Source organism: Periplaneta americana, chromosome 14 (assembly GCF_040183065.1).
Source record: "Periplaneta americana isolate PAMFEO1 chromosome 14, P.americana_PAMFEO1_priV1, whole genome shotgun sequence".
Lineage (NCBI taxonomy): Eukaryota > Metazoa > Arthropoda > Insecta > Blattodea > Blattidae > Periplaneta > Periplaneta americana.
Window position 1 is genome coordinate 66923348 of NC_091130.1, and position 20455 is coordinate 66943802.

General features: G+C 35.6%; 1 protein-coding gene across 3 annotated transcripts in view; it reads left to right on the top strand.

Moving 5' to 3' along the window:
* Window positions 1–19797, top strand: part of LOC138713391 (acyl-coenzyme A thioesterase 13-like) — an 83561-nt gene extending 63764 nt beyond the window's left edge. For 2 of the 3 annotated variants that reach the window (XM_069845468.1, XM_069845469.1), the window contains exon 3: window positions 1224–19797. In XM_069845468.1, the coding sequence (XP_069701569.1) occupies window positions 1224–1377 (154 nt within the window). In that variant the 3' untranslated portion in view covers window positions 1378–19797. The remainder of the gene's footprint in view (window positions 1–1223) is intronic. The other variant, XR_011335858.1, reaches the window with a different exon arrangement.
* The last annotated feature ends 658 nt before the right edge of the window (window positions 19798–20455 follow it).

Here is a 20455-nt window from a genome sequence, read left to right on the forward strand (position 1 = left end):
CCCGGTCGGGGCAAGTTACCTGGTTGGGGTTTTTTTCCGGGATTTTCCCTCAGCCCAATATGAGCAAATGCTGGATAACTTTCGGTGTTGTATCCCGGATTCATTTCACCGGCATTATCACCTTCATCTCATTCAGACGCTAAATAGCCAGAGATGTTGATAAAGCGTCGTAAAATAACCTACTAAAAAAAAGCCTGATTGGACAGGTTGGGAGAGAAGATTGTTTACAATTATAATATTAAGACTCGGTACTCCTTATCTGTTTCTAAAATTCTTAGAAAAATCCATCCCAAGGCTCACAGTGAATAAACATCGGTGTGTACACTTGGGTTGCTCTTCAAACCAAACAGAGTGTTTTCTTCAGAACAAAACTTTCGACTACCCGAGTAGATTTTACCCTTTCTTCATTTGAACACCGCCACCGCCATCACACAGGGAGAATGGTGAAGAGTGATGGTAATGGTAAGACTGATGATGTAGAAGTGATGATGGTGGTTGTGGCGGCAATGATAGTCGTGGTGACAATGATGGTGGTGGTTTGGTGGCAATGGTAGTGGTGGTGACAATGGTGGTGGTTGTGATGACAATTGTAGTGGTGGTGACAATGGTGGTGGTTGTGGTGAAACTGGTAGTGGTGGTGACAATGATGATGGTTGTTGTGGCAATAGTAGTATTGTCACCAGACAATGATGGTGGTGGTTGTGGTGGCAATAAAAGCAGTATTGACTGGTGGTGGTAGCAGTGGCAGTAATGATAGTGTTGATAGCAGTAGCTAATAATGATAATCATGATGCCTACATAAATGCATGCTGTACTTATCTGCAAAACTCATAGTGATGTCCTACAGTTTAAAACACTTAGGAAATATTGTTACATATATCTAAAATTATTAGGGATTCTCTTTGGATAACTAATTTAGAATATCTCGGTATTTTTCCGTCAATCATCCTCTAACTTAAATCGTTTTTAAACATTTTCTTTAGTTGATCTTTTCTTTCATCTTCACTAGTATTCCCAAGCATCTATATTAAATAAAACCACTATTATTATTATTATTATTATTATTATTATTATTATTATTATTATTATTATTATTATTATTATTATTATTATTATTATTATTATTTATTTTTATCTTTTTTAAAATATTGGTGGAATATTCTCTACTGTTTTACTGGTTTTGAATAATTCTAAACTAGTTTCATGTTCTTTCTTTTTAACAGTTACTTGAAAGCAGCTAGGGAGGGAGAAACAATCGTGATAGACTGCAACACTTTGAAAGCTGGCAAGACATTGGCATTTCTGGACGTCGAGATAAAGAAGAAGCAGACTGGCGAACTGATCGCCAAAGGGTCTCACACCAAGTACATCGCTTGATGGTAGTCATTATGTTAGAGTTGTGTGCTACAAAGATGAGTGCAGCCAACTTCGTAGAAAGTTAGCCAAGCAACCTGTACTTACATCATGAAATTTAATCTAGTCTAGTAGTGACCATTGCGTGGACTGGTACTGTGGCATTGCAAGGACGATTCTCATTGTAATTATTGTATTCTGCTTAGCTGGAAAGCAGATATCGTACACAGGAAAATATACTTAGAGATCATAAAAAGAAATTGTCAGTTTATCCATTTAAAAAACCACAGGTGTTTTTGGCATGAATTTAGAAAAAGTGGAAATATTCCCCTTCTTGTAATCTACTTATTACTTGAAGAAACCTCAGACGTTGATAGGTAATATTTCAGTAGCAAAAAGTTGTTTCTATCCTTTACGCTTTCCAACTACTACAAACGGGGCAGTTTAAAAGCCCCAGTCCACACCTGTCCAATAACGGTCAGCGCGTCTGGCTGCGAAACCAGGTGGCCCGGGTTCGAATCCCGGTCGGGGCAAGTTACCTGGTTGAGGTTTTTTCCGCGGTTTTCCCTCAACTCAATACGAGCAAATGCTGGGTAACTTTCGGTGCTGGACCCCGGACTCATTTCACCGGCATTTTCATATTCATTTCATTCAGACGCTAAATAACCTCGATGTTGATACAGCGTCGTAAAATAACCCAATTAAAAAAGCCCAAAACATTACTCCAGGCAATCACTGGCATTCCCCTCCTTGAAATCACGATGCTATTCCCGCCTGTAGTCAGTCGTGGGTGAGATTTCATTGAGAGTGTGAGAGTGTTGTATAATGATGAAATATTCATTGCGTCATCGTATATTCAACTTGAAGACGTACAACAAGTGTGTGGCAGAACAAGACAAAGATTTAGACTAAATTTACTGGCAGCGCATGAAGTTTTCGTTGTCTTTTCTTGTCAGTCACAGAATCTGTTTTATTAAACTTATCCACTAACTCTTGATATTGCTTTTCCTCTTGGATCTGTGTTGCCAGTAAATTTACGTCTAAACGCTTGACTTGTTCTGCCATACAACTTTCTGCATTTGCTATATGTCTTCAGGATGAATAGGCCTATACAACAACGCAGTGAATATCTCACCATTGCACAACACTACTGTACTTTCTAATGAAATCTCACTCACAACATAACGGTCCTCACTCACCACCGACTGTAGGCGAGGAGAGAGCTGCGATTCCATGGAGAACGTCAGTGAGGGCCAAAGAGTTTGTAATATATAACTAGAGACACCAACGGCGCTAGTTTCGCGTACAAAATTGAACCGCTGTTCGGCCGCCATTAAAGGGAGTTGATGCTTCGCCAGGAGTGCAAACAGTTCATGCTTATTGAGGAGTACGAATAAATATAAGTACACTTGAAGGGAAATAATAAGAAAATGGTGAAATACTGCGCCGCAAATAATTGTCCGAACATAGCTACTATTGTAGGATCCTCAGGAAAGCATGCATATCTTAATATTTGGAAGAATGTTCCAAATGCAGTTCCTCCTTTGAATGTGTTTACAGAATGTCGGAATATTTCTTGGATAAAAGTTTTTCCAGAAACACATTAATCAGGTTTATAAGGTTAGTTTCAATAATATATTATGTAAGGGTTATGTGCCATCATATTACAGTGGATTATAATAGCAGAGTGCATAAGAAAATCCTCAGAATATATCTGTCTAAAAAAGTTTTTTCACAATAAATGAATTAATCATGTAATTTCCGTATTGTACAGTATGTACTTCTAGTTTTTGGTTGTATTAAATGCAAAGAAATTAGTGAAAATATAGCTGATGGTCTAGCTAGGCCTATTATTACCACTACTACTAGGCCTACTATTACCACTACTACTAGGTCAACTATTACCACTACTCCTAGGCCTCTCTTACCGCTACTAATTGTATTAAAAAGTCTGTACTGACCTCTAACTTGGTGGTCATCAACTGTCAATTACACAATGAATAGATTGTTTTATGATAACATTTATTCTCATTATATTTTAAATCATTTTCAAGAATTTTAATGATCTCATATTTCACCACTAAATATTTTATAAGCACCATATAGGCTACCTTCCTTTTCCTTTGCATGTAAGGACTGAAATATAGATCATTTTAAATATTACAGTAAATATCCATCATTATGTCCTTAAAACAATACTAGTAATACTGAAAATTAATGTTGACATTGCCATTATTCAATATTTCAAATACTTATCCCGAGTGTATATGGGTGATTTAATTTATTTTTTAGAATATCGCCAAAGATGAATCATTATAATACTTTAATAAATATAGCGCACCTCTGCCATTCATGTTTATTTCATCACGACTCATCCTTTGTATATAAAAAGATGTTTAAAACAGTGTCTATCACCAGGCTGCATCAATGTATTGTGGTAGTGTTTTCGAATTTCGCGCCGCAAACACTCCCTTTAATGGCGGATGCTAGCCGATTCAATTTGTGACATTTTTCTTGCCTGCCACTCATGGGTATGTGCCTCTAGTAAGTATTACAAACTCTTTGGTGAGGGCCATATTCATAGACATTCTTAGCGCGGGCTTCCGGTGGATGATCTGCGAACTAACGTTTTTCGTATTCATAAACCAGTGTTAGCGATATGATATGATATGAATCCTGTACAAGTAACTAATCGATAGCCGGGGCTAGTTTAGCACGCTTGTAGCGCGGGCTAGCGAAATGTCTATGAATAGCACCCTAATTGATTAAATGTAGCTCAAGTCGCCGACTGGCTGAGCAATGTTTCGGGAGTTTTAAAGTGCCCGCACTGTACTTTGCAGAATGCCTAGCTGTCAGTTAGGTATAGTTTTCATTAGTAGAGTTAGCATAGAGTAACTTGGGCAAGTACTAACTCTCCTTTTAACTCTACAAATGTAAACGTAATTGGTAGAGTAGAGTAAGATTGCACAGTGACATAGTAACTCTACCACTCGCCTTTCCCCCACCATTGCTTTTTACTCTACTCTACTGGCACTATACTAATGAAAACAGGTTTGGCATATTCAAGTGTACTGTTTATGAAGATACCACGTGTTTGGCGCGTTCTTTTAGTTTTGTTTCGTTGTGGTACTTAAAAAAATTAAGTGGTCTAAGTTGGAGACAATTTCTGGAGTGATCATCTCTAGCAGTGTCTCAAAATTTCCGGGGTCATTCTCAAACACAGTTTATACTCTTGTACGTCCTCTTCAGCAAGTTTCCCCAGAAATAGGCCAGATGCTCCATGACTGTGGATTGTTTTGTTCCAGTCTCTAACCAATATTTTCTTTGTTCTGTTCTCTTCTTTCTCGAGAGCTGAAGTAATTTCCCTAAGCAATCATTTTCAAAGACTTCCTCACAGCAAAATGACGGCTGATGTTCATCTTTGTAATTTAAATTTTGCTCTGTACGACTCTATTCTATCATATTATTTCCATTTGCGTGTGAACGGGTAATCTACCAAATTCGACAGAGTAGAGTAGTTGGGCTAAAATATATTCCACTTTACTATACTGCTAATTCTACTAATGAAAACTAGCTCTTACAGCGTATGTTCCAATATAATAGTCTTTTAATTACCCGACACAGACGAGATCTCACTTTCCTCTCTCACATAATTATATTTCCATGGCAAAGTACTTGATTTGACCACTTGGCACATACAGTTCGCTTTCGTAGGAAATAAGGACTTGTTTTGCGCAACTTAATTTGATTGGAGCATTTAATTACACCACATTTGACAAATTACAGTTAAGCTTTGGCTGGTGACCAATCACAGTCAATTTTAACACGCGTATTTGTGCATAGTTAGGCCTATATTACACTATCACATTTCTGTGTCACAGAATATGATAAAATTTTTGATCAAATATGTATGATAAAATGTAAGATTTTGATTATTATTACACTATGTCAAAACTTTGATCATATCTTTCATCACAGTTATAATATCGGTAATGGATCCACAACAGGTCTATGCTAGTTGTAACTGTAAATACAATAATGGATTGCCCAGTAATGGTTATTGCATTAATAATAAATAAGAATCAAAGAAGAAATGTATTTCGTCGGCTTAGAGAGTAAACTTGCTGACCAACAAAAAGGACATTTTACGGGGGAAACAAAAAAAACTGAGTATAAATTAACTCTGAAACTTTAGGACCAAATCCAAAGTACAGGTGATGAAGTTTCAGAGTTAATTTATATTTAGTTTTTGTTTCCCCTGAAAAATTTCCTTTTTGTTAGTTAGCAGGTTCACACTCTAGTCTAAGCTGACGATTTGGGTTAGAGATTGGGATAGGGAGAAAATGTACAAAAGGAATCCATCAAACTCCACTGAGAGAACTTCAGTATGAAGATGTGAAATCCTATACATGCTAAGTATTTAATAATGGATGATGAAACATTTCATGTGACTCATAATGTGATATTAAAAGTTTTGTCGTTTTCACAGACCATGTGTACTTAATGTCCGCCATTTTCTTTCTTCTCAGTAACAGATGATGACTATAACTTTTATCACAGAACTATGTCACAGCTAGATGTGATCAAAGATGCTATATTACACTGTAAAAGATTTTATCATATATATTTTATCAAACTTCTGTGACACAGAAATGTGATAGTGTAATATAGACCTTACATAAAGGATGATGGTTATTTTGGACTACAAATAACAAAGTTTCTCCATATTTCACAACCAGACTCTGGTACAATGATAATAAATTTATGTATGTTTGTACTATGATGTGAAATACTGTCTCCAACATTTCAGAACTCCTTACCAGTTGCATTTTCAGGAACATATGAATCAGAAGATTCTCTTGAATAGATAAATTGCTGTGCAATGGATACGGCTACAAAGATAATGAGTAACATGAAACTCACGTCTGAATCTGCCTGAAAATCTATAGCTCTTGGCCAAGTTTGAATCTGCGAGCACGTAACTATTAGACTTTGAAGGGTAACGCTGTTGACTGACATTAAATATCCAAAAAAAAGTATGTATGTATGTATGTATGTATGTATGTATGTATGTATGTATGTATGTATGTATGTATGTATGTATGTATGTATGTATGTATGTATGTATGTATGTATGCATTTTTTTTGTATTTATTAAAAAACGGCATGTTCCATTACACTGAGTAATACTACATGCACTGAGCTCTCTTATAATATTACAGTTATTTACAATCATCTATAACAATTCAAAGTTTACAATCTAATTTGAAGATCAGTTGATTTTGTTTTTGCCATTCTCTCGACGTATATGCTGCATTTATATTGATTTTCTGCAATTTAAAATTTACAGTCTGATTTGGATTATTTTCTTTTCCACAATTTTCTCTTATTTTTTCTCTATAAAATGTTCTAAGGTCACAATTAATTATAGCTATCTACCGTTTATAGTTTACCATCTACTGTTAGACTGTGATGTTATTGCAGATTCTAAAATTATTGTTTTTTTATGATACTCTAGTTTTACAATTATTTACAATTTCTACCATTTACATTTAACATTATTTACAATTCTTTTTTTTTTTTTCTACAACTGGCTAATTTTCTCAAAAGGTATATTATTTACAAATTGTATAAGTTTCCTAGTATATTTTTTTATGATGTCGTCTTTGTTAGGTGGCCAGTTTTCAGTTCTTAATACAGCCGCGATTAAAGCATCTCTTTCCTGATCTAAGAGTTTGCAATGAACAATAAGTGGTCTACCGTTTGGTGGCTAATTTGACATGGGCATGTTGGATTGTTTATAATTTTAAATCTATGTAGGTACGTTCTGATTTTGCCGTGTTCTGTTAACATTGCTGTTGGGTTAGGGGTTACACTGAATTTCAGTTTGAGTCTGTCTGCAATATTTGGGAAGAATGATTTTGTGACTGCACCTTTCTCAGTTACATTCCAGTCACTTTGCCATTTGGCTTCACTTAGTTCACTGAGTTCACTTATTACAGCACTTCTGGGTATCCTCTTGTAGCACTCGTGGAGGTCCTTACTTGTCGCCTCCTCCTTTGCAAGTTGGTCTGCCAGCTCGTTACCCTGGTTCCCTACGTGTGCTTTAACCCAGTAGAATTGTATCCCCCAGTCTTGTTCCTCCATTGTCACCACCTTGTTCCTTATTTCTTCTATGAGATAAGTGTGATTTTTCCTATTTTTAAGTGCTTTGAGTGTTATCTGGCTATCTGTGTATATTGCAATTGTTCGACTTCTATTTCCAGTGATTCGATGTATTCTAAGACTTTCAGGATTGCCAGCTGCTCTGCCTGGTTGTTGGAACATCTTTCATTCAGTCTGTATTTAAGCTTGTGTTTTATTTCGTTATCCGCATATATGGCTATACCTGATCCTACTCCTTGATCGCTTTTGCTGCCGTCAGTATATACATGTATTTTGTGTGTTTCTTCCAGGCTTTCTGGGTTGAGTGTTATTGAGTTCGCTGGATGAGGCCAGTATTTCGCTTCCATATTATTGTCCAGTATTTGTTCTGCATTTCCGTCCCCTTTTAAATATTTGTACAGCTTCACAATTTCATTTATCTTGATAGTAATAGGTGTTAATCCAGTGATTACGCAGAGTGCTTCGTTTGATACTGTGCAGTATGCTTTCGCTATTTTAATGTTGATAAGTCTTTGAACTCTGGTAATTTTAGCTTTGTAACATTCTCTTTCCATTGCTTTAGTCCACACTGGTGCACCGTATGTTAGAAGAGGTAAAATTCCGCCTTTGTAGATTGTTTTTAGCGCTTCGTGCTTCAGGCCCCAGTTCAGTTTCGCTGACTTGGAAAGTGCAAATATTAGTTTTGTGCATTTTTCTGTGATATGATTTATGTGTTCTCTGAAAGTTAATTTATTGTCAAATATGATTCCAAGGTATTTCAAGGTGTTTGCTTGGGCTATTGGTTTATTGTTTAGGTAAATGTTTACTTCTTTTTCTTCTTTTCTTTTCCTTCGAGTCAGGAGCATTACTTTCGACTTCTGTTCATTAAAATTAATTTTATTTGCTTTGGCCCATGTCGTAATCTTGTTCATTTTTATGTTTGTATAGTTTTCTGTTCTCTGATTGTGTCTCCTCTGTTAATAATACCAAGTCATCCGCGAATGCTATTGCTTTGGTGTGGCTTGTATATTTAAGGTTCAGAATGGAGTTGTATTGTATATTCCAGTAACCAGGGCCGCAACATGATCCTTGTGGACAACCTTTTGTGACTCTTTTCTGTATGGTAACATTGTTTATGGACATAGTAGCATATCTTTCACTGAAATAGTTCTGTGAGAGCCTGTATAAATTTTGGGGACATTTAGAATCTTTAAGTTCCTTTAAAATTCCTGACCACTAGGCTGCGTCGAAGGCTCCTTTGACGTCGAGGCTAACCATAACTACGACATTCCCTTTCTCTAGTTCTGGCTCAATAAACCTTTTTACTTTCATTGCCGCGTCTGTTGTACTTTTCTGTGCTGTGAAACTATACTGGTGATCGTTTAGGAGTTCTTTTGTGTGCATATGGTGCATGATTCGATTGATTAGTAGCTTTTCTAGAACTTTTCCTCCTATATTTATAAGACTGACTGGGCGATATTTTGAAGGCTCCAAGCTATTTTCTTTGCACGGTTTCACTATTGGAATGTATGTATGTATGTATGTATGTATGTATGTATGTATGTATGTATGTATGTATGTATGTATGTATGTATGTATGTATGTATGTATGTATGTATGTATGTATGTATGTATGTATGTATGTATGTATGTATGTATGTATGTATGTATGTATGTATGTGTGTATGTATGTATGTACGTACGTACGTACGTACGTATGTATTTTATTTTATTGAGAATACATCTGCATACCCCGTTACAGTAGTAACATTACATGCAACCATTACAAAATGTACAATTTGATATTTACAATTGGGATCATATAATAAATACATACGTTTGTGACGCTATTTATAGAATACAATTTTTTTTGGAATACTTATTATTTTATTGTTCTGTTTTTTTGAGAGTTATTATGTGCTGAGTTATTTAGTGATGGTGTGATGGTTTGTTCTAGATGTTCATGGATTGAATAGATTTCCGAAATGCTCGTAGGTGCCTGGATGTTAATTGCTGATTAGTGACTGGTCAAGTTCCTCCATTTTGTGATATCTCTTTTATGAGGATGGTTCTTTGATTTGTCATATTGGGACATTCGTAGATTAGGTGGTTCACCGTTTGTTGTCCTCTGTGGCATGTGCAGGCTGGATCATCTTTGAGATGGAAGCGGTGTAAATATGAATTGGTTTTCCCGTGACCTGCCACAATGGCAGTGAATTCCGGCGTTACCGGGAGTTTTGTTTTTAATCTGTCCATGACGGAAGGGAAAAATGCTTTGCTCAGCGCTCCTTTTGTGGTATTATTCCAACATTCTTGCCATTTCTGAAGTCCTAATCGTGATATTTCTGATTTGATTGTCAATTTTGGGATTTTCTTATATATTACTTCACCTCCCGTGGATGCTGCTTTTGCCAGTCTATCAGCGAGTTCGTTTCCATACAAGGCAGCATGGGCCTTAACCCAGCCAAAATGGATCGTCCAGTTTCTCTGTTGTAGTGCAGAAAGAGTATTATGAATGTGAGCTATTAATGTGTTGTCGTTTGTGTTTTTCTTCAGCAAGGATATTGTGATGCTGCTGTCAGTATACACAGCTGCCACTCGCTCTTCATCCGGTATCTTCTCCATTTTCTGTACTTCCTGTAGTGCTTTCCAGATCGCAACTTGCTCGGCCTGATTGTTAGAGCATCTTGCATGTAATCTGTACTTCAACTGGCAGATGAGTTCCTCTTTTTGGAATATTGCTGCAGCTGCTCCTACTTTGTCTTCTGTCTTGCTCCCATCTGTGTAGATTTCTATTGCGTAGGTTGTGTTGTCCTGAGTTCCTATGATAGACTTATCTTGTGCAGGATGGTTCCAATTTACTGGTTCTAGGGGTGTGTCATAATCTCTCGCTCCGTGCGTTGCTTTATATAGTTGAATATTACCATCTATTGTGATGTTGATGGGTTGGATGCCGGCTATAATGCAGGACGCATCAAATGAAATGGTTCTATATGCTTTGATGATTTTTAATATTACATAATCTTTGGATGCGTTGGAGTTTGCTAACGTTTCTGGACTGTCGTAGGGCTTCCTCCCACACCGGTGTTCCATACGTCAGGATTGGTTCTATTGCTCCTTTGTATATTGTATATAGAGCTTTATGTCCTAGGCCCCAGCCAAGCTTTGCCGATTTTGAGAGCATATGTATTAATGCGATTGCTTTATCGTATATATAATCTATGTGCTTGTTGAATTTGAACGATCTGTCTAGATACACTCCAAGATACTTTAATTCATTAACTTGGTCTATTGGTTTGTTGTTAATGTAGATGTTTATGACCTCGTTATGTCTTTTCTTCCTGGTAATAACTAGCACTTTAGACTTTATTGTATTGAATTTGATTTTATTATCTCGAGCCCACCGTTCGAGTTTCATTACATCTTGATTTGCGTAGTTTTCCGTTTCCACTATGCTTTCACTTTTCGTCATAACAAGTAAATCGTCTGCAAAGGCGATTACTTCAGAGTGTTGTATGTAGTCCAATTGTAGTAGAGCAGGCATGTCAAAAACGAGGCACTGAATGTGCAGTATATGTGCACGGGATCGTCTGTCTGTGCAGATTGCGTCATTCACACGCTGCTCTTATCAGTTCTTAGCTGGAGGGGTGTACAAGAATCTATTCTGCGCTTCTGGTGTTGGATTAAAAATTAAAGATAAATTACTGGAAGTATATCAACATGATACAGTGACGTAACATGGAAAATTTGCCATTATATTTTTCCAGAAAATGTTTCCGTCTTTGCAAATAGTTTCTTTCTTGCTCCCTTACAACCTCAAGAGCCTCACAGGTATTCCTCGCTCAGTAGTTTCATAACTTAACAGCTTATCAAATGGAAGTCGTAAGTCGTTTAACCTTTGACGGCAGTGTGAGAAGAAACTCACGTTTTGTCTTCCCTTGACAATAAGCCTACTGATTAAGAAATAAGCGTTGTCGAATATATTCTGAAAACTTTACTAACCTAATCTAAACTGTCACAACATTATTAGCTTGACATGGGCTGATGAAATCCTACCGTTTTAAAATAATTATTAGCTATATTTGATTGAGGAAATATTAATAATCATTTTCTATGATTCCTGATTTCTCGTCTTCGTTATGTCTGCGGACTCACTTTATTTTTCGTAACGCGTTCACATTCACAGGCCAATCATTCACCATACCCAAAACAAGTGTAAAGTTCTACATTGTACGTAATGTGGATTGTGATTTTCTAAGAAAATTAATTATTTTCAAATCCTGATCGCTTTTGAATTGCGCGTGTACAGTTTTTTGAGCGAGTGTAATACAATAGTACGCATTGAGTAAATGGTAGTATTTGAGCGGCAAATAATTCATCCACCTATCAGAATAAGAGGTGATTTTATAATTTTATAAAACTTGGCTACATAAGTTAAAAAAATGGTTAATAATAATAATAATAATAATAATAATAATAATAATAATAATAATAATAATAAGGAAAGAAAATGCAGGAACATTTATAAATTGAAGGGAAACCGGCATAGGCCTATGTAATCATAATGTAGTTATAATAATTTATTTATTTATTATTAATATTTGTGTGCTGAACAATAGCCAGAGGCCAATTATAGTTCAGCACAAAACACAAACAGAAGATACAAAGGTGCAAAAACAAAATAAATATCTTAAATAAACAAAAACATACATAAATAAAATTGAGAACAAGAACAGTAAATACTAATAATCAAAACGAAACTATACCTTAAAAGGATCTAAATTGTGCCCATGCAAATTGGCATATTTTATGCATCTACAGACTGGAGAAAGTGATTTTGAATTTCTGTTATAAATATTTTTTTGAAATCTTAAACCTTTTGTAGGAATACGAAGGCTGATATTGTTTATGATAGACTCACAATCAATATCACCCTTGATAACTTTGCAAAAAAATTGATAATCAAGATTTTGACGTCTAGAATAAAGGCTACAAAAGTTAAAATATTTACAGGTAATCTCATAGTTAAAGTCAGAGGAATTGGGTATAAATCGAAAAGCACATAAGGAAAAAAATTTCTTTGAATATTTTCCAATTTAACCGAATCAGTTGAAGTAATGGAATTCCAGGCTACAGATGCATATTCAAGTTTAGATCGAACCAAAGTAAAGTATAGAATTAATAGTGACTCTGGAGTAGAAAAAGAATAAGTTATAGATCTTATTAAACCAAGCATTCTTATTGAATGATTATAAATATATTGAACATGATTGTGAAAGTATAATTTAGAATCGAGTAATACACCAAGATCTTTAATAGAATTTTTCCTAATAATACAGACGTTGTTAAGAGAATAGTTAAATTTTATGGAAGTAGTTTTTCGCGAGTACGAAATGACAAAAGTTTTTGTTAATAATAATAATAATAATAATAATAATAATAATAATAATAATAATAATAATAATAATAATAATAATACAAATAATAATAACAAAAAATAAATATTCACGTCTGAAAAAACAGACTGCTCTCAAAGTGTTCCAAAATAGTCTATAATATAATATAGTAAGCTAAACATTGAAAAAATGTTACCCTAAAAACAATTAGCCTTGGAATGATATGTCATACAATTACATATTCCTTTAATAAAGATTAAAAAAACACAACATTTGAATTATTAAGTGAACTAAAATTAACATCTCTCTTAGAAAAATGTTTCAAATTGATCTTTTAAGAATTTTTACTACTGTAAATTTGAAGATACAATGAAACACAAATTACGTATTGTGAACACAGTATTTACTGGTCCGACTTGGATGACGATGCTTCATTATCAGGCACAATGTTCACTTTTGCAGATACTATTCTTTCTATATCTGGCACTATTTTATTAGCTGTAGAAAGTCTCACTACAGAGCGGAGATTTTCGTCTGAAAGTCGGGCTCTCTCTCCAGATTTATTTTGCTTCATCAGGGAAAAAAACTGTTCGCAAGTGTAAGTGCTGGAAAATATAGAAATCATTTCTGCTGCAAATTTATGAAATTGTGGGTAGCGTGTTCGTTCAAGTGCCTTGTAAAATCCAGTGATATCTTTATTAATGTAGATTTTTTTTTAAGTTCTGAATTACATTGTAAGTCGATTAGTTCAAGTTGCAAACTGGAAGGAACGTCCAAAGGCTTTGCAGAGTATGGCATAGTGAAGAGTTCCAACTTCAATTGCAGTGCCTCCAAGTCATGAAATCTATTGTCAAATTCATCTTTCACACTGCTCAAAATGGTTATGTATTTCTGGACGTCCACTCTTGCATTCAGCGACCGAAGATAGGGAAAATGGGTAAAATTGTGATCCTCTATTTGTGTTTTCCATAAGGAAATCATAAGTTTAAATGCTTTCACTGCATCATTAATATCACAAATCATTTTATCTTTCCCTTGTAGTTTTAAGTTTAAATCATTCAAATGTTTCGTGAGGTCCACCAAGAAAACCAAGTCCTGAACCCATGTAGGATCGTCTAATTCAGGAATATTTTTGCCCCTCCCAAGCATAAATTCCGAAATGTACTCTCTCAAATTGAAAAATCTTTCGAGAGTTTTTGCGCGACTTAGCCACCGAACTTCACAATGATATGGAACATCCGTGTAGTCACATTCAATTGATTCCAAAAAGTCCTTGAATTGTCTGTGATTTAGAGCATGTGACCTTATGAAATTTACACACTTCAATACTACATCCATCACATGTTTAATATTTGCACGTTTAGCACATAAGGCTTCTTGATGAATAACACAATGAATAGCTATTATGTTACGTTTGAAATTATTTTATTCAAGATGCCGTTTTAATAATCCTACGAAACCTTGCTTCTCTCTAGTCATAGAAGGGGCACCATCAGTTGTGACGGACGTCAATTTATCCCAAGACAGCCCTACACGTTCAATGGATTTTACGTTTCCGTTGAAAATATCTTCACCTGTTGTTGTATTTTTCAGAGGAATTAAGTCTAAAAATTCCTCCCTAATTTCTAAGTTTTCATCCACTCCTCTAATAAATACAACAAGCAGAGCCGTATCACATACGTCAGTGCTCTCATCAGTAGCCAGCGAAAAAGAAACGAAATTATTACATAGGCTTCTCAATTGACGTTCTGAGTCTTCGGCAAGATCGTTTATTCTGCTAGATACAGTATTTCTCGACAAAGGTATCGAGCTGTATTTCTTAACTTTCTTAGGGGACATTATATGCACTGCATCGGTAATACAATCTTTAATGAATTCCCCTTCTGTAAACGGACGACATTTCTTTGCGATTTTCAAAGATATTTCATAACTAACACGTAAGCAGCTTTCATGATGATTAGGTTGTGAGTCAACAGTGTTAGTAGCATTCTGAAAGCAATTAATATAGACTAATTAACAATTATTAACGTTTATTTAGTTAATGCCTAAAAGTATAAGTAAAGTGTAGAAAATTATAGAAAATATTTAGGTCCTCTAAATTGTACTTACGTCTTCTGAAAGGTGAGAAATCAATTTTATCCTCTCTTCGCTTTGGTAACTTTTATAATCCACTTCATGGTGCATTTCATAATGCCGCTGAACATTGAATTTCTTACATACCATTTGTTTCTTGCAGACTAAACACTGTGCATCTCCACGATATTCTGCACTAAGAAACATATAGCGCCAATCGGGATTGAATCGACTGGAGGATTTTCGTTTTTCTGGATTGCAGGACATACTGTGTTCCTGGAACGATAACTTATCTGAAACTGCAGATACCGAACTGTACAGCCCTGTCGCGCTCCCGTCCACGCCGATTCACTCCCTCCAGGTAGGGGAATAGGAAACGAACAGTGCACACAGACCGCTGCACAATGTGCGCGATTGCACAATGTGCAGGGTTTTGACATGCCTGTAGTAGAGGATCGTACAGAATATTCCACAGGCCAGGCCCGCAGCATGAACCTTGTGGGCATCCTTTCTCCACCGCTTTTTCCGTGCTGTATCCGTTGGTGCATAGGCTTGCCTTCCTGTTCCGGAAGTAGTCCATAGTTAATGTGTACAAGTTTATAGGACAATTTTTCTGTCTTAAGTTACTCATAATACTAGGCCACCAAGCCGCGTCAAATGCATTCTGTACATCCAGGCTGATTAAGGCAACATAGCTGTTGGTTTGCAGGTTTTGTAGTACGAAGTGTTTTACTGCCATTATGGCGTCTATTGTACTTTTCTGGGGTGTAAATCCAAATTGTCGTGTGCTAGACAACTTGTTTGAATTTATGTGATGTTGTATTCGATCTATCATTAGCTTCTCCAGCACTTTGCCGCCAACATTGATTAAGCTGATGGGTCGATATTTTGACACTGTCACATGTCTCTCTTCCAGGTTTAACTATTGGGATTATTGTAGATCGTTTCCAGATTTTTGGGAAGTGTCCAGTTTCAAGACATCTGTTATAGATTGTAGTGAAGAATTTAGGAAATTGTTTGAAGGATCTCAGTATAATATCACTGGACAGACCGTCCTCTCTGGGCGATTTTGTGGGATCAAAATTTTGTAGGATGCGAAGGATCTCCTCCTGTGTGAATGCCACATCGTTCGGCGTAGTCAACGTTTCTGTCATTTGCCTCCTTAACTGGGCTTGAAGTTCACTGTCGTCATGTTCGCTGTCAAACAGGACAAAGTGAGCCGTCATATATTCTATTGTGCTTGCTGTGTCGGTAGTGTAAGTTCCATCGTTCTTTCGGTATATAGTAAGTGAACTTTGTCCTCTTAATTTATTAGCTGCTAATTTATACACGATATTCCATGGACTGGATCCTTTCGTATTGGTACAGAATTGTTTCCATGATTTGATTTTCTTCATACTTATTTTTGACTAGTACTGCCGACTACCTTCTAGGTACTTAATTTTTCTGTCCTGTCGCAGTTGCTCGTTGTTTTGTGTCCTTTGATATCGCCTCCTAAGTGCGTTCACCTTCTTTCGAAGCACAGTTAATTCCGGTGTCCACCATGGAACAGATTTGCCGCTATGCTTCACTGCTTTTCCCATACTTCTAAAAGATCCTTTACATGTTTCACTTATGCAATTTTGTAATTTGTTAACTAGTAGTTCCGTATCTTCATAAGATTTCATCTTGTTGGCTAGTTCTTCGTTTAACTGTTTAGCGTTAATTTCACACCCGAATGTTGTACTAAGCTGTGTTGCTAGTAGGCGATCAAATTTTTCGTAATTTTCTTCTTTAACGATATATCTTGCTCTGTGGTAGTTGCTTGTCTTGTCTCTGTTCACTTCGCCTATCTTGAAAGATATTATCCTGTGGTCGGAACAGCTCTCTTCCTCCGCTATTTTCCAATCCGTTATGTGCCCTAGGAGTATGTTATTTGTGATTGATAAATCAATCCAACTTCTGCCTCTTGCCCTCTCATATGATGGTATTTCCGTTCAGTATGTGCAAGGTGTTAACGGTAAGGAATTCTTCAAAAAGCCTTCCACGCTCATTGTTTATGTCGTCATACCATAGCTTATTTCTAGCTTTCGTGTCAGCAAGAATTAGTAGCCCTCTTCCCTTAATGTGTGTGAGAATTCTTTCAACTTCCCTAATATCTTCCTCTATGTTTGAAACTCTATCAAAGTACATGTTTGAGGCAAAAAATACTTTCTTCTTGTAATTAACTTCAACGACTATGCAATCTTCATCTGAGATTTGCATGATTGTTGTAACGTCAATATCTTTGTTATTGACAATTACCGCCCTCTTTCTTCTATGGCCACTTGTATATGTCCTCATTGTTTTCGACATTCCTGCCAGTTCATTATTAATAGTGTAGGGCTCCTGAATGAATGTTATGTCAATGCCCTGATTTTTAATAAGCTGCACCAAATTGCTAGTCACTGTTCTCGAATGTTGCAGATTAATCTGGAAACACGTGAGTCCATGGTAATCCATTCTAATAGTCAGTGTTTAGTTGGTACCGTTTAAGTACTGTTTGATGGCAAGGACAATCTTTGTCTAGCACAGAGTGGTTCTCGTTCTTGCTGTTGTCTCTGTTATATTTATTGTAATTGACACAATTTGTACATTTGTAATTCTCTTTTCTCTCCTGGCACTCCTTTAATGTGTGATTTCCAGTGCAATTCGGGCATGTTTGAATTCCTTTGCAATCTTGGGCACGATGATAGAACTTGCAGCACTTGTAACAGCGGGTGACTTTTATGTAGTCATGCCAGTTACACATATTCCAACCAACTTTTAGTTTTTTCCCTAGTATTTGTTTTCTTAATTCAGAACTAATTTCAACAACAAGGTTCTTGCATTTTTTCCTATCTTGAAATTCAAATTTTGGTTTCAGATCTCCCTTATCATTGTTAAGTTCTTCATTCTGTGTAGAGAGAGCTTCTACTGCGTTTTCCACTGTTATATCTTCTGGTACATTAAATATGATAATGTTTGGTATATATGTATGTATGTATGTATGTATGTATGTTTTTTTTATTTATTAAAAAACGGCATGTTACATTACACTGAGTAATACTACATGCACTTAGTTCTCTTATAATATTACAATTAGATACAATCATCTATAACAATTCAAAGTTTACAATCTAATTTGAAGATCAGTTGATTTTGTTTTTGCCATTCACTTATTTGTCTCGATATATATGCTGCATTTATATTGATTTTCTGCAATTTGAAATTTGCAATCTGATCTGGATTATTTTCTTTTCCACAATTTTCTCTTAGTTTTTCTCTATAAAAATGTTCTAAGGTCACAATTAATTAAAACTATCTACCATTTATAGTTTACAATCTACTGTTAGACTGTGACGTTATTGCAGATTCTAAAATTGTTTTTTTTTATGATACTCTAGTTTTACAATTATTTACATTCCTACCATTTACATTTAACATTATTTACAATTCTATTTTGTTTTGTTTCTTTTTTCTACAACTGGCTAATTTTCTCAAAAGGTATATTATTTACAATGTATGTATGTATGGTTGTATGTATGTATGTATGTATGTATGTATGTATGTATGTATGTATGTATGTATGTATGTATGTATGTATGTATGTATGTATGTATGTATGTATGTATGTATGTATGTATGTATGCATCCAATGCCTACCCACTTCACTTTACGTGATTGAGGTTCCGCATATTGCGGATAGATGGCAGGACTGTGACCCATTTTTCTAGTTGTACACCACTTCGGCGGGCCACACTGTACATGATGTGTATCTGTTGAGAGTTATGTCGTCCAAAAAAAGGATTATTTGAGATATTTCAACAGTCATAAAATGCTCACAGCGTGAAAGGTAGACATGACAGCAGCTTCCATCAGTGCTTTAATTTTTGTGTGAATTGTCTCTCGCATGAATAATCCTACTCAGCTAGCATGTTGTAACAAGCTGGCTTTGACAAAAATAGTGCAGTTGAATAGGTAAATGAGGAACACGTGTGGCACAGAGTATCTAGAAACCGCAATATAATTAAATCACTCTTCTTCACGAAAAAAGTGATTTTTAAATGTTCTTAGAGATTATTTATCGTCTTCTTCCAGTAAAGTTTAAAGTTAATAAGAAGAAAAAGAATACAAGAAATATACGAAAATGAAAACTCGATGAAAATGTCTGAGGTTTAGATTTGATGCAACATTGAAGAGAGAGAGAGAGAGAGAGAGAGAGAGAGAGAGAGAGAGAATAATTACTTTTACTCATCTTGCTTTATTTTCCTAACAACTAAACTTCTCTTTTGTCCCAAAAATTTTAATGTTCTCTTTTTATATTATGATTTGAGAGGTTCGGGAGTGAAACATGGTAAGTGACATTTTAGTGTTTTTAAGTTATTAGGTAGGTAAACATTATACATGCAACAGTTTGTATAGTTACCAGGAAAATAAAATCTGTGTACTTCTGCCACCTGTTGAGATGTTGGAAAACTAACTAGTAATGAATTAGACGCAGATTGTAAGATACCATTTTATACTTTACGTATCTAATTGTTTACTAAAATGTCAGTTACCATCTTTTACGCTAGAGCCCCTCATTTGTATTATGTTAAGAGAAAAAAAAACAGTTTAAAATGTCTGTACAATAAGAACCGCCCTTACTGAATTTGGAATGGATTTTGGGATACTATATGACGACATATAAATATTGTTGGCTTGGAATGCTGGGATCCCTTGTAATAAATTGATAATGACTAATACTGTTATCCATGGTTACATGGCTGGAAGACTTGTTACGCTTTTATGTATAAAGTATTTAAACAAATACACTTTATGCAATTTGGCAGTTCGTTATATTTTATTGTATCCTATTCTCTCAATATCCAATTAATATTCTTTACAATAAAGATACAGAATTTCACTGTACTTTCAAAAAAGGGATCTATAAATGAGAAGCACTAGGAACTTTATGCTAGTAAATGGACCATTTTCAATGGCTTCCTGACCATCTACAAAGCGATAATGCCACAATCTTATCAGAACTTCACTTAGTGAATCGTCACCAAAAGCCATCTTCCGGAAATAGTTTCCGCGGATTAATGTTCAAATTGCAAGAAAAATTTGATGCAGATCCGCTATCTACTCGTGCAATCAATGTGAATGCGATGGTCGTACACTACACAAGCTCACTCCACTGCATCTCATTGCCAACTGACAATGAGTGTCCCTATGTAAGAGTGACTGTCCACGCAAGCATTGTCTAGTTATATCAAGGCCACGTGACCAGTTTTCCAGATATTAAAAAGGGCGATTGTAAATTGCACTGGAAAATAGTAAACTGCACTGCAAAGAAACTGGACGAGTAATCACTTACCATGTAAACTGCACTGGATGACGGGGAGTAGAAGATACAAACTGCACTAAAGCTATGAGCTGATATTTGTTGCATAGACTGTATCAACACTTCAGTTTATTATGCGTGCCGATTATGAAACACTTGTTCA